This window comes from Coloeus monedula (assembly GCF_965178545.1).
Source record: "Coloeus monedula genome assembly, chromosome: 18".
In the NCBI taxonomy this organism is placed as follows: domain Eukaryota; kingdom Metazoa; phylum Chordata; class Aves; order Passeriformes; family Corvidae; genus Coloeus; species Coloeus monedula.
The window spans coordinates 7,894,479-7,910,165 of NC_138798.1; the positions used below are offsets into that span (position 1 = coordinate 7,894,479).

A 15,687-nucleotide genomic window follows, 5' to 3' on the forward strand; every position below is an offset into this window, starting at 1 on the left:
TTTGTAGTTCCATACTCTAGAGATAACAGATTACATCACTGCTTCAGGAAGGGGGAAAAAGTAGACTCTTATTTCGGGTGCAAAAGTAATATGTGCGTTCAGGAAAAAGCTTTTAAAATTGAAGGGCTGCCGGATTTTAAAGCCTAGCTCTTCCCCATCTCAGCAGTGTTCCCAGTTGCAATGTTTTGCAGTTTCAGAAGAACAGGATCCTTAGGAACCCTGTAGAGGATTCCTTGGCTGATGCCATCTTTTCCAGGTCGTGGGGGTTTGAGCACTGCAGATACCCACTCCATGCTCCATTTCTGGTCCTGAGAGAGAACCTCCAGAACCAGGGTATTCTGCACCCACTCTTCTCAGTTTGAATCTAGCTTTGCTCCAGAGATGATTATCCTGTATAATTTCCAGGGATTCATCCATCTTGTTCAGTGCTGGTTGTTCAGATTTAGAATTTGAATTTTCAAGTCCTGAGCCAGCCGTGCATTTAAGGATTTAATTGTACTTACTATTTTTATATGAGTGAGTCTGACATGCTAAAGAAATTGGTGAAGAGTAACTGAAGAAAGACAGTCTAGTAAAGTATTTAAAATTAACAGGGCAGCTTATATGTCCATGGTTTTAGTCTTATTATAAATATTGACTTGCATTTGTTTTTTGTATGTTGTATATTTTTTGAGCCAGTTTGTTATGAGAAGTAAAGGCTTTCTTTGATAACAAAATGGGGCCAATTAGCCCTTTCTGCTTGGTTTTGCTTTTTTTCTTATTCTTCAACATTTGTTGTTTTACAGCAACAAAGGGTGATTTATTGTAATGGGTACAAAGAGAAGATTCATATTTTACCTGCACAGTCTCCTTTGAAAGCTAAAATTAGGCTATAAAAATCTCATACAGTGTCTATGAATGGCATGGGCAGTAGGCCAAAAAAGCATTATTTTTGTATGACTTCAGAAAAACGACTGCAAGAAACATTATGGTGTTCATTCCGTTGTCTGCCTCAGAGTTTTTTTATTAATTAATATGGTATCCTCTATCCAATCACTGCTGGGCTCCTGCAAGTCCCCACAGCAGGCTGTGCTGCATGATAATAGATCCAAAATATTTTCCCAGTTACCTTTAAAACTTGAAAATTGTAGGTGGTAAAACTTGGGGAGATTGAAAGGGGCTGAAACAAAAGGTTGCACTTCTGTTGTTCTGTTGTGGTTTTTAGATGGATATACAGTGAGGTGGAGATTTACAGTTTGCACTGTAATATGCACAAATTCATAGTTGTAGTAACACAGGGAGCCTCAGATTGATAGTGGATCCACTTAGGAAAGATTTCCTGTGTGTTCTGGGGAATCTAGGTTTTCTGTTTGGTCTGTCTGAAATTTTGCTAGAACTCACACTTTTCCTTGGAGACCAGAAGTGTGTGTCTGGCTCTCTCCAAGTGTTGTTACTGACAGTTCTCAGATGGCACCAGGCTGGGTCTATGCAGAAATTCTCTCAGAAATGAATGCTCTGTTTTAGTCCTACTCTAATGAGTAATAACTGTTAGGACACTGATACAGGTCTGCTGGGAGGTTGTATCACTTATCCAGCACTGGGTATTTTGCAGCTATAAAGCTGTTGTTGTTATTCTGTTTTATGTTTGACTTCCATCTGCTTTGGCTCATAATTGAGGTAAAAATGAAAAGACAGAGGAGTTCTGGTTTCCAGCTTCTTCAAGGAATCTTATGCTTGTGTCACCAGGAGATTTGAACACAGATATTGCTTGTGACAGGAAAATGTGAAAGTAAATAATAGAGAGGAGACTTGAATGAAATATTACCTTGTGCAGAAGATAAGCATAGGACCAGTGATCCTCCAGAAATTCATCCCTCCTAGGACTTGCTCAATATACTTGTCTGCTTCACTGGATGAATTTTTATTTTTTTGAGGCATAGTTAGACTTGAAAGTGTAACACAAATTGTATACAGCAGAAAAATCCTATTAATCTCCAATAGTACATCACTTTTATGTACTCCGTGTAGGGCTTGATGAGTTCAACAATATCCGTGTCTTGATAGAAGTGCTTCCCTGCTTTGTTGAAGAAGCTGTGGGATTTTCCTTAAGCTAGTTCTGGTCTGGCATCTCATCAAGTTGCTTTGCCTTCTTGTTTAGTTTTATGATTTAACCTTCAAGCAGTTCTCCGTGAATCCTCTGATTCTGTTTAACATACAGATTTTAAATAGTTGTTATACTCCCATTGTTTAATAATCCCCTGCAGGCACCCTGTGGAATTTATCCTCCTACGAGCCCCTGAAGATGGTCATCATCAACCATGGTCTGCAGACCCTGACCAACGAGGTGATCATCCCCCACTCGGGCTGGGAGAGCGAGCCCAACGAGGACTCGAAGCCTCGCGACGCCGAGTGGACAACGGTCTTCAAGAACACCTCTGGCTGCTTACGGTAAGGCACAGCTGTGGAATTTTTTTCCCATAGTTCCTCTTTTTTTTGGTGAAGAACTTGAACTACTGACTATTTAGGATCCCAAGTATTGCTTCTAATACTCCTTGCAAAGGGGCCTTTTCTGGTTTCTTACTGTATTTGCAATTCTGAAAGCACCTTGAGAGCAAGGACAGTCCATGCTAAAAGCTGGGGTCAGGAGGAGTCCTAATGCACTCTGAAAAACCTGAAGAACCAATGTTCCCTAAACACAGTGTGTCTCATTTTGCTTTTCTTTTGAGATAAAATAGTTATGCTCAGTTTAGATTCTTCAGCTTTGCGATGAAGTCAATTAGTTTGAACAAAACAAATAAAGATTTGTACCTTCTGTTGCTCTGAAGTGTACTCCTGTCAGATTTCTTCTGATGAATGCAGATTCAGAAGTTGGTTCATTTCTGTTTCTTGGGCTTGTGGTCTCTAAATTGCAATAACTATTCCCCCAGGTAACTTCACAAATGAAGAAAGTAATGAAAAGTGTTCTGGAAAGGCCCATTACTGAAGTTATTTGCAGTCCCACTGGAAACTGAGGTCCTTTAAGCAGACTCCAGACATCATAGGTTTTTACTTACTAGTGTCTCATTTTCTAAGGGTGTTCTGCAAGAGGAAATTAGTCATGGTGAGGGAATAAAAGGATTATCTCAATGAATATGACATTCTCCCGTAAGTGTAGACAATAAATTGGTCATTAGTAGACTAGCCTAATCCACATCATAAAATTTTATAAGTATGTGGATCCACTTGAACTGCATTCCATGGTATCTCTGGGTTTGTTGATTTGTTGGGTTTGGGGTTTTTTTATTTTAAAGTAAGGCACTGGTTTTACAGGAAACTCAGAAGCTTCTTCCCCTTTGGACATTGCGTTCTTAAAGCTTATGAAGAGGGGTATGAAACATAGTACTGAGATGTTAGAGAATTTGAACTTCTGGTATTTAAAAGTGGTCCTGATGCGCCTGAAACGCATCAGGACAGCAGCCAGTGAATGGTGGCTGCTTCTGCTGTTGAAGGGGGAAATGTCTTTCAGTCCTTTCATCTGTGGTATCTGCTCTCATAGTGAGGAGGGACTTTGTGCTTCCTTGTGGAAAATTTGAAGCTTTCATAAGATGTGGGGCGAGGTGATCTGATGGTTGGCTGAGGCTGCCTAAAATAGGTGAAGATGTGACAGCAGGGAAAGGTAATCTGGAAAAAATCCATGTCTCTGCTGAGCCGTGGAGACAGCACCCTCTTGCATAGGAGCTGGGGAGAACTGCCCTGCTATCTCCCCACTTCTTGCAGTGAGGTGAGTGAGTCCAGGAACAAGACAGATGCAGGAGCAGGTGGATATGAGCTGTCTTTCAGCTGATTGTGCTTCCTGTTCCCATGTCAGGGATATTACACATACCTTTTGTAGAGCACTTCCAGATCTGGGGGTGCAAATGGACATATCAAAAGTAATTAACATTTAAACTGTTGAAAATTACTTTGTGTTGTGTGTTGAAATCTTCTGCACCTCATCTTTTAAAGCAGCAGCAAGATGTGATAGTTAACACCAACAAAGAATAAATTGTTGCAGCCATCTGTCTGACAGATATCAGTGTTTAAAAACCCCTTTGCCTACACTTCTCTCATTGACACAGTAGCTGGTCCTAGAAATTCAATTTTTCACGAATGGAGCTTACTGCAGACTGCAAACTATTCACCAATTTGATATTTAATTGGGAGGTTAGGCCTCTTGATGATGTGCCAGCCTCCCTTGTCCCCTTTGAAAATGAGCCTCAGGTGTGAGCTGCGTTGTCTCCCAAAATAACTGGAACAATCTCTGAGCTTCTGAGGTTTCAGCTGTCCCTGCAGTTTAGGTGTCTAAGCAGAAGACAGGCATTGTGCATGCAGCATGGCATTTGTTTCAGTATCATTTTTTCAGTTAATGAAGTTTATCAACAGATGTGGGCGAGTTTGTTTCAAACTCAGTGATTCACAGCATGAACTGCCAGTTAATTATTACTTGCTCTTTTTTTTTAAACACTGCTTACTCATCTTTACTTTGTTCTTAATCTAGGTTTCTCCTTTGATAATGTGGAGCTATGGAAACACTCATTTCAAAATAATTAAAAACAAGTAATTAAAAAACCCCCCACACTACAATTATTTACCTTTACTACTTCAATTCCTGATCCATCCCACTTTCCAGTCCTATCTATTTTGCCCCCATGTAACCTGTAAAGCATCTCTTCCTCCTCACTTTTGTGGATGCAGGTCTGAGTAGGTCAGGGTGAGTTGGATGCTATGGAGTCACCTTGGCCCATGTGCCTAAGGGTGGATTAAGAGCTGTATTAACAGCAGGGATAGTGTGGTGTGGCAGGTACGTGTGGGATGGAAGGATGCTTCAGCAGCAGGGTCAGTAACTGGGGCCAATACCTGAGCAAAGATCTGTACCTGCACCAGGGCTGGGAATTAAGTTACAAGATAAGAGCCATGATCCATGCACTCTGCCCCTTGGCTGGAGCTGAGAGGGCTTACTGGCTTTCTGTAGCCCTGATTTACCCACTTTGTGAAGTAACAAAAATCCCTCTGTGATGCTTGATACTGATTTTAGTTTGTGTGGCCACAGGACTTGCACCCAGCAATGGACCTGCTTTTTATCTGTGTCCGATACTGAGAAACGTTGGACCTGGTCGTTTACAAGCTGGAAATCAGAGAAGCTGCTCACAGTTTATCATCAAGAAAGCCATTCATATACTCTGTTTTGCCATGTTATTTCACTCTGGGATTACCTGGGATACTCAGTGGTGTCCATTCCAGGCTACCATAGCTGATTACACACACATAGAGCCAGTGGGAATCAGAGGAGGAAAAGGCCACTGGCTAAGGTCTATATTGACTTTGGAGATGGGTGTTGATTTAAAGGGCTCCTTCTAAAATCAAGCCCTCTCCTGTGACTGTGCCCATTGTAGGGGTATTTTGAATCCTGGTATCATCTGGAACATGGCTGGTGGGTTCTGTGTGCCATCTCACTCTGCACTTGACTTGCCAAAAACTCTGTTCAAACAAATGTTTGGAGAATCTTGTATTCTCTTCTGGAAACTTGGCAGCACATCCAATTTGCGAAGTATGAGCTGATAATGAAATTTATTGGCTGCTCTTTTGTAATCTTGACTAAGAAACACTGAAGTTTTCAGAAACTAGTGCAGGTGATGATAATTTTGTCTCCATTCTCATCCTGAGATCAGAAAAAAGATGCTTCCTCTTACATTGGTGTGTTTTATTTCTAGGGGCAGACCCAATATGATGAATAGATCTACAATATCCATAATCACTTTACTACTGCAAATGGTCACGAGCCTTGTGAGGGATGCTGCCTTGGGTGTCATTTTATAAAACAGGGGCATTCTTATATTCTGTTGAAGCTGATAAAAGAAACATGTATGGTAGAAATCTGGAAAGGAACAGTTAAAAATAAAGCAAAGTGGATTTTTGGTTATTAAGTAGCAGGACTGGGGAAGAAGTAAGGAAGACATTTGCTTACTATAGGAGAATCATTAAGTATGCACAGATTTACAATACAAGTTTTACGTCTCCACATTGTATTTTATTCTTTTAGGTATGTGGAGAATGTCTCTTCTAGTTCTTCTAGTTACTGCCTCTTTTTTTTTTTTTTTTTTTTTTCTTTAAACCCTTAAATCTGTACTGGGATTTGCAATCCAGAAGCATTTGTCTTCAAATTGCACTCCTGGTGAAATAATGGAATGATTTGGTGCATCTTCATGTGGCCATTTCGTGATCCTTCCTACAACTTTTACCCAGACATTGAGGTGCTTTAGGAGAAGAGTGTGAGTTGAGTTCTTGTGGGGAGGTTGAATGTGTGGTTCATGAACAACCAGGCAGTACAAGAGACCTTCCCTGGGTCCCCTGGTTTCTCCTAAGGTGCTTCCCTGCTTTGGAGGGAAATTGTTACATCTGTGGGTCAGAGCACTGCTGCAGTCACATCATCTTGTTAATTTTCTGTGGAGATATCCACCATGATTCCTAGTTCTCTGGAAGCAGCAAGGATTTTAATGGTTTAAAAATTAAATTCATTCTGGGCTTAATTGCTGTTTTCTGTCTAATTACTTTTAATTCTCTCTTGGATTTTTTCACTTCTAAGAGGACAGAGTAGAACTTAGTTCCTAAATTGCCAACTTTCTAGCCTGATTCCTGTGCTAAACTGACCTGCTGTCAACAAATGTTAAATGAATTAATTTGCATAGCAAACAGATGCAAAGTGCTCCTTTTTCCAGGGGTACCATCTGTAGTTGCAGCATTTCTTGTCAGTTCTCCAAGTACACAGAAATTCGCATTCACAAATATCCTCAGGGTTCAGAGCTCTGGCCGAGGTGTATGAACACAAACAAACTGCACCCACCTGACTTTTCCCTGAAAACATGCATTCTTCAGCTGGAGATTGCACATAACAGCTTGTCCAACATCAGCCCCTGAGAAGGGAAGGGACAACCTGGTGGCTAGAGCTGTAACAGGAGACTCGAGAAGTGGGGATTTATTTGCTGTTCTGCTACTGTACTGACATAATTACAGGCAAGATTAATGGTATAAACCTTTTTGTGGTCTAATTTTTAATAGCCCTGCCTCCTTCTGGCTTTGGCAAGGTTCAGGCTCCTAAGTGCCTGAGGGGATTGAGACTTCACTGATCTTCACTCTTCTGTCTTTCATGAGGGACTGGCACCTTTGTATGTACCTTCTCCTGAAGTTGCTGTAAATACCAGCAGTTCCAAGTATTTTGAAATGGTTGATCCTATAGACATCAACTGGGAATAAGCAACTCCTGTAGGTATAAATTGAGGGTTTGGTCCCATGGAAGCAAAACCTGAGAGGTTTGGTAAGTGTGAGATATGACGTTTGAAGAGGTGGCGTAAGGACTCAGTGGTTTCAAAGCCAGAAATATACTCCACCAGCTTGAGAAATGATATAAAAGTATCTGCAGGCTCCTCTTAGATACTTCAGAGGAAAGGCTGCAAGAGCTTGATGGTAAATCAGTAATACTTGGGATGTGTCAGATAGTTTTTGTATGCAAGTGTTCTAAGCCTTTCTGTGAGGAGGACAGAGCATTATGGTGCCTGCATGTATATCTTGTCCTGCAGATGTCACTTGCAGTGTTTCAGTCACAGGTAATGCTGTGAGTGAGTCCTCATGTCTTTATGTATTTGTAACACGTGTGTACCCAGACATGCACTGCACACACTGTTTGTAGCAGGAGTGTGGGTGTCTGTGGGGCACATGGGTTAAAGAAGGTTTGTCAAGCAACATGTGGTCTTGTTTGGGCAGTAAAGGTCTCTCTCTTTGCACCCTGAAAACACCTGTCTTGAGTGGATCAGTGATGTTGGTGTGCCTGTTTTTTTCTTCCCATCTCTGCGTGCTGAATTTGAGGAAGAAAAAAGAGTAAGGTTGTCAAAAGCAGGTTCTTATGCCCTTCTTTCTCTTAATGATTAATGTGTGGCTTTCCTCTGAAGAAAAGTGCCTGGGAATTAGAGCTTTCAAAATGTATTACTTTCAAGCTCTATCCATCTTTACATCCTGCAGGTGTGATAATAGTATGTGGTGACAGTCACATAATATTTGTCCTGTGTGCACTCATATACTGGAGGCAGCCTTCATCTCCAGCTGACTGAGGTAAGAAGGCACTTAAGTGCAAATGTGTGACCTGGAAGTGCTGCCTAGTGCAGAGCAGGGCGCGGGAGGTGAGGTTCAGGTGATGCTGCTGCGGTCCTGCCCTTGGTGTCAAGAGAACTTTGCTCACTGAAGCATGGCAGAACAGAGAAACTAAAGGCTGGCACCTGAAAACTCACATTTCCCTCTTTTTTATCAGCAGCAAATTTGCATTAGTACAGAGCCCTCCTTGGCAGCTACAACTCCAAACTCCAAAAAAGATTCTTTGACAAAGTCATTTGTTTGATGTTCCCTCTAACTCAGTGTGTTCCCCTATCCTGGTTCAGGTAGTCCTTTCCTATGCTTTTGCAGGGCAGTTATTTAGCTGAGATCCTCTGGAGAGGACTTCTTCCAATCGTTCATGCTTCCCTGTCCCACCCAGGAGGAGCTGAGGGCAGATGCTGCCATCTCTGTCCCCACACTCACCCGTGGTGCTTGGAGGCTGCTGTGCTCGTGTTGAGAGTGGGTGCAGCCTTTGGCTGATTGATGCTCTAGGTACTGGAGCTTATGATATTGTCAGTCTTTTGGTGTGCAACAGGTACGTTTGAAGTGGACTTCCAGAGAAGGAATAGTTTTAGAAAGAGATAAAAACAGAACCGAGATTTGCCTGTGAATCTTCACTTTGGAGGCAGCAAGTAGCATGAAAAGGGAGAAGCTTATCTGCCCAACCCAGACTGGAAAAAATCAACTCAAATTAAAAACCCACACAAAAGAGAGGAGTGAGCAAAGGCAGTTTCTTAATTAGCTTACTGATACTGTGCAGGATCACAGCATATGGCTGTCCTGGGGCTTATATGATGAGCAGAGCGTTTAATTCGTGCTAGTAAGGAGCTGTTAGGGTTCCTCCTGACAGTTCCTGATGTTTAGCTTGTAATATAAATAAATTATGCATAGATTTTAGCAGCAGAGACATAACCTAGTTACATGCAACCTTAATGCTTTACAATCATATCTTGAGGTATAAATTTAAAGTTGGGCACTTGTTTACTGCCTTCTGTCGTTTACTTAGGAATGAGTCTAGGTCCCTCCTCCCTTGGCTTTCAGGAAAGGGAGTCTTCAAAAATGTCTGTTGCTGTGGTGGGATGAAGAACAGGACTGCAGCAAAGCTCACTGCAGTCACTCTAATGGACGTAGTCTGCTTTGGAAGGCTTGTGAGCCATGATCCTTTGTTAGATTAGTACCACCTCCTTTCTGTATTTTTGAGATTCTTTTCACATGGCAGCAAGCATGTGAAAAGCAGGGCCCCTTGGCCTTTCCTCCAGGCAGAGACTGGAATAATTTGGAAGCCAAGTAGCTGCTGGGCATCATGGAATTCTCATGTAGTGCATTTCTGCATCATTTTGCATTACAGGAGAGCAACTAAGGCCCTCCAAGTAGGTCATGCAGGAGGTAACCAGTCAGCATTTTACTGAAAAGGCATTACAAGGTGTTTTGGGTATAGAATGCCACAGATAACAAGGTACAGATGTCAAGTCCATCCCTTGTTAAACTGTGCTCTTGAGCCCCAGCCTGTTTCAGAGAGCTCTTCTAGGCAGTGCAGACATGGATATGAGGTGTGACAGGGTGCCCTGTAGATCCCTTGCTCTGTGCCCCTGTTGCTAGAGCACAGACTAAGCTCGTGAAGCGCTTTTTCAGGGATGACTTTTGCTATGTTCTTTAGAGCATTTGGTCAACTAAACAAAACCAACCTCTTTATTTAAATAGGTGTGGAAGGGTTTACATGCAAAGAAACTGGGGCTGCTCTGCTACTTCTCTCTCGGGTGTAACTGGTCAGTGAATGCCAGAGTGGAGCAGCAAGGTCCGGTGGGATCTCCTGCCCAGGTCTGAACAGCTGCTCCCTACCTAAATCAGCATCAGTAGAGCTCCTCTGGCTTTCTGTGCATTTCATGGGTACTTTGGATTCTTTCTGCTTTCTTTACCATATTCTCTGCTTGATTTCTGACTGAGCTCTCTGCTGCCGAACTCCGTTGTGCTGTACAGGGTCCTCTGACCAGAGCTGCCTGGATCAGGCTATCTTTGTGTCACAGGCAGCTTCTTTATTTTTCTCTCTTGTTTTCAGAACAGTGAACTTTAATACCAGTTAAACTTTCTGGTACTTCATGTGAACTGAAGTATGGAATCCATTCTATTTCTGCATGAAATGATGGAATGGTTTTTAAATGTTGTCTATTCCTCCTTTGAGACATAGCGGACCTAGAAATACACTTGGAAATAGAGTACATTTACTACAACTATTATTGATCCATCTCCTTTGGCTGGCATCCAAATAAAAATTTCTTTATTGTGAAGCAGAGTGTAGGTGTGGAAGGGTGTTTGTATAGCAAGGGTTCTGCCTGCCAGAGTAGGTGGACAGAATAACTAATATATTTTAAGCTGAGTTGTGAGAAGCTTAAGTCGTTTATCAGCTGAAGTATGCAAAACTGTGTCTGGGCAGCAAAGCCTCAGTGGTGGTGCTGGTCAGAGTCTAGCAAGGGGTTGGAAGGAGCTCGTCACTGTCTCGGCTTCAGCTCTCAGCTGCAATTCTTCCAGGGAAAGGTGGAAGTGTTACAAGGAGGATGTCTTAAAAATTTCCAGTTCAACTTCCTATTTATAGACAAAGCAAAGTCTCCAAGCTGTTGTCTTCATTCCCAGCTAGATCTCTAAACAAAGGGCTTTTTACACCTGCTGCACTGAGGCAGGAGGGTAAGTGTTCAGAAACACTCAGGCCTCAGCTTCATCTGCAGCACTGTGGGATAGCAACTGATGGTGCTCTCCAGCCAAGTGGCAGACACAGCAACAGTCCTGGAAATACTAGTTTTAATTTTCAGAGAAGAACGTGTCTCTGCCTTTGTTTTCAAGTTTCTCTTAATCATTAAAAAAAACTATCCAAAAATTCTCCACATTTCTACTCTGTCTGTCGGATTGTTAGGGAGAGCACAGAGGGGGCACTGCCACATGATTGCATTGAAAGAGTGCAAATTAAGTACCTGTACTTAATTACTTTTAAGTCTTTTCTCTTGAAGATAATTTTGGTGTGTGGCACAGACAGTAGTAACAGCTCACCTCTCCTAGGGGTGACAAATGCCAGCTCTGTTCTGCAGATGTAAATGTAGCATTTAGAATTGTGTATTATTAAGACAGCTCTTTGGTGATAATGATAACCTTAGCTAAGGTGGGAACAGATTTCTCAGCACATTCACCCCCATTTTCTGAAGTCTTTAATACCAACAGACTGCATTCCTAGCCTGATGTGTTTCTATGCTCATAGGTATTTACTTTTATTTAACATTTACTTAGTGCTTCTTTGTTTTGGTTTGGTTTTTTTTTCCCAGGGAAAGCATATATTGCGACATCCTTACAAATTCTCTTTCACTAGTCCTGGCCACAGTCTGGACTCCCAAGAATTTGAGGAAGAATCCAGGTTGCTTTTTTAAAATCTAAAGGCTGGAGATTTAAAATCTCTGGAATGAGATTTGTGCTTTACTGTTTTACATAAAATCATTCATCCAGTTGGTTTCTTTCCTTTATACTTTGAGCCACATGGGCATTAATTCCATGTTTTGCTTCTAGAATTGTTCTTCAGACTGTGCTGTGTATATTTACAGAAAGCACACTGAAGGTTTCTATTACCCTTTGTAGTGGCATAAGAAAGACACTTCTGGTTTTAAAATACATTTTTCAATAGACTCTTGGAAAAGTATTGAAAAGTAGGACAGTCAGGGAAAGCAGCAGAGGCCTTTCTGGAGGTGAGGAGAACAAGGCAAGGGAAGCAAACTGTAGAGAACACTGGGAATGAGTGGCAGGTCTCATTTGCCGCTGGTTTGTGTAGAAGTTGTTTGGGTAGTTCTCCCTCACCATTCCCACCCTTCTGAATGAGCAGTCAACTTTATTTTCATTTGTAACAGGATATTTGCCCGTTATCGGTGCCTCAAAAGCCCTGTGGAGTCGTTCAAACTTCAGTAAGCAGCTTTAACTTATATCTGCAGAGGTTCTTGATATTAATTTGCCCCAGCAAGCAAGTCAGTGAGATCATTTGTTTAATTCCAAAGTCTTCAGGCCATTCCAGTTCTTGCCTGTCTCCTGAGTAACAGAGTTAGCAGCACCTCAGCTTGGGGTATCAGCTGCTTTGCTATTTGGTGTCTTGTGTGAAACACTTCATCCGCTGAAGAATCTCTTCTGGTGTAAAACAATACTTGTCTAATGAAAAGTTCAATGAAAAACAAAGCTCTCTACTTTATCCAGGTCTGGATGCCATATGTTACGTATCTCCATTGCATGAGTGTAGTGGTTTTGGTTCAAAATATTCATTACTTACTCATTTTCCTTCTGTGAGATAAGAATTAGGAGAAAAGCAAAGCAGGCACAAACCTTAAACAGTTGCAGTACAATGAAAGAGTTTTATTACTAATAGAATTAAAAGTAAAGAGACAATAACAAAACAAAATTAAAGCAAATCCCCCCCCCAGCACTTCTCTTCTTTTACCTAGCTCACACAAGGGATAACAGAACATGGGATGTTAGTCAGCGTTCCAGTTCTTGAAAGAAGTCTCTCTCTTATGCTTAAGGGAAAAAAGGGTTTTTCCTTCAGTTGCACGTGGTTCCCAAACTGCCACCAACAGCAGATCCGCCCGGAAACAAACAATCTGCTGTGTGTAGAACATTTCTCCCATGAAAAATCTCACAGTTCCTTCACACTGCAAAACATGGGCCATCACATGGGGTTATTCATCTTTTTAAGGATAAGTTCTTTTGGCCTGCACACAAAGGCTCTTCTTCGCCACAAGTCTCTAACAGCCTCTTACTACTATAAAGCCTGGCATCGGCATTCTTCACAATCTTCACAGGCACACGAAGATACTCCATTCCCCCATGTTCTTCAAATGGATTAAAGAGACAAACAGTTTGTGGTATTACAGTTTCTTACCATGGCATGCAAGAAGGTTTCTTTTAAGCTGCGCGCCAGAATCGCGGCACCGCCCTCTTTTCTCCTATCGCCATTTCCAGCTCCGTCCCACAGGACTCACTTCTCTTTCTCTCTGACTCTGAAGCCGCCATGCTGAAGGGTGTTCTTGTTCGGCCTTTACGGTGGGGAAAGCCTCGCTCCCTTTGTGCTGCTGGCTGCGTGGTGTCTTCTTCAGTTCAGCACGAAGTGTGCTGGCTGCAGACAGGAGGCTCTGCCGGCTCCCGTTGACTCCGCCGGCTCCGCATGGAGAGGAGAGGGACCCGCCGGTCCCCAGAAGCCGCGCTGGATGGGTTTAGCTGTGAGCAGTCCATGGCTGGTTTGAGCTGCCTGTGGCTCTGAGGCAGTCCCCCCCCAGCCACCCAGGGTCCGTGCTGCGGTGTTGGGAAAGGGGGAAAGGGGCAGTGGCCCCGGCCCGGCCCGGCGGGGCCGGGAGGCCCCGAGCTGCCCCCACCTCCCAGCAGGCGAGCTCCGACCAAAAAGGGGAAGTCCCGCCTTTCTGTGCAGTTTAAATATGTAAATTGTGAGAAGCGTAATTGGTCTTAAAGAATGTCCATCAACTCAGGGTCAACCCAATACAATGAGCTTCTGGCCTGAGCGAGGCTGGGCATTCCTTTTGTGGAGTGTTGCCCTGTGTAAGGGGAATGCAAATCCTCTGTTAACTGCTGGAATCAGTCATCTGTTTGTTGATTTCTGTCACTCTTGGAAGAAGGGTGTTCAGAAACCTTGCTTTGGAAGCTTCCTTTGGAAGATGGTTTGGTTACATCTTTCATTGCATCATGCGTAATAGGTGTAGGATGCAGCAAGAATAATCCCAGTGCAGATGTGAAACGTGAAGATATTTTTCCTGACTCCTGTCAGTGGAGTGCACTATCAGGTTGACTATACTGTGGCAGTTTCTGTGCTTTTTAATGACCAGTGGCAGCAGTAGCTTCCTGTCCGTCTCATCCCTTTTGTTTTCATGCTCCAGCCCCTCCTGAAGACCCAAGTTGAGTTTGATCAGCGACTACCAGGTGATGCTTTTCAAAGGAGGTAGATAGTAGAGAGTCTTAACCCCATGGCAGAAATGCAACCTGGCATTTTCCTGGGTTGCAGGGACTTGCAAAGGTAGCTCTGGATCATGGAAACCAACCCTGGCAGCACTTCTTGTGGGATTGCCAGATGAGAACTTAGTCAAAGCGTACCGTCATCGTTTTCATAGGGCCCACCTTTGTTTAGAGCTTAGAGGTGTCTGGCATACTTGTGCATGGATCTGAAATGCAAATATTTCCATGGGGATTGGCAGATCTTTGTTGCCTTTTTCAGTGTTGGAGCAGCAGGAAGAGCAGACTCATGATCAGGTGCTGATCCCCCTGGACTGCATTTGTCTGAGATCTGCCTGGACTGCTGGGACAAGAATGGGAGCTGAGCTCTCCCATAGGTCTGGGTTATGGTTTACAGACAAGGAAACGGGGTTTGTGCTTCCATGGTAGATAAATCCCATGGGCTGCTGGTAGCTCATTACCCAAGGAGGGAGGACTAACAAAATCCCCAGAGTTGGGTATTTATAGGGCAGATGTTTCTGCATGAGATGCTCATAAGGATACATTTTGTGATGTGATAGTTAAAACATTAAAACTGCAAAGTCTGATGTCTGGATAACTTAGTCATAGCATTAATTAGCTATTAACTTGATCCTGCAGAGTTTTCATGCTTATTTGTGTGTGATATATGTGGAAATTTTTTCTCGAGGCATTAATTTTCAGTGAATTTTTCTATAGTCGAAGAGACAGTAAGTGATACCAGCAGGCCACATTCTTGCTGATACAAGTTTATAATACTTTTTTCAATCGTAACCTTATTAATATCTACCTTGATATTAACCCCAGTACAGATCATAGAAGTAAGAAAGCAGGATACACAGTACTGTGGTGCTGTTCATAACCAAAGCAGTCAAACAAATGTGCAAGTGTGGTAGCACAAATGAACTACAGAAAAATCTCTTCTGAATGGGCCATAGGGCAAGGAAGGTGTGAAGGTTGAGCTGTTTTGCCTTTAGTCTGCAAGTGTTGCTTATGAATTTTAACACTCTAAAACTTAATGAGGGAAAAAAAAAAAGTGATACACAGCTCCAGATAAGACCATTTATAGTGCATTTCTGTCACCTTGAAGCTTAATAAGTAGAGTTCCACATTAATAGATGTGCTTGAAGGTGAAGCTGCTGTCGTTTATTGTTATAACTCCTGAAAGGTATCTCAGAGAATTTGAATTCTAATTTCAGTTTCATAAAGACGTGGCATTAAAATTCACATTTGTGTTTTTGACACAAAAGGATTAGTACAACTGGAGATGGGTAAACAGCATGTAGAATTCTCTTCCATCTATCCTGTGGAATCATTTTAATATCCACTTTACCTGTCTCCTATCATTCATTGCTAGTGAGGCTGTGTGAGGATTTGAGGAAAGGATGCGTTTATCTGTGCTTTTCATTTGTGTTCTTAATTGAAAATTAGTGCTGTTACAGCAACCAGCTCACAATTAAGTGCCTTCAGATTTTGAGAGGTCTCTGAGAAAATGTGGTTTTCCTAGCTATCCAATTAACACAGCAGCCTGCCTAGATGACCGGGACACGG

General features: G+C 42.5%; 1 protein-coding gene across 1 annotated transcript in view; it reads left to right on the plus strand.

Moving 5' to 3' along the window:
* Positions 1-15,687, plus strand: part of ARVCF (ARVCF delta catenin family member) — a 142,179-nt gene that overhangs the window by 73,756 nt on the left and 52,736 nt on the right. The window contains exon 5 of the mRNA XM_082293666.1: positions 2,244-2,427. Within this exon, the coding sequence (XP_082149792.1) occupies positions 2,244-2,427 (184 nt within the window). The remainder of the gene's footprint in view (positions 1-2,243; positions 2,428-15,687) is intronic.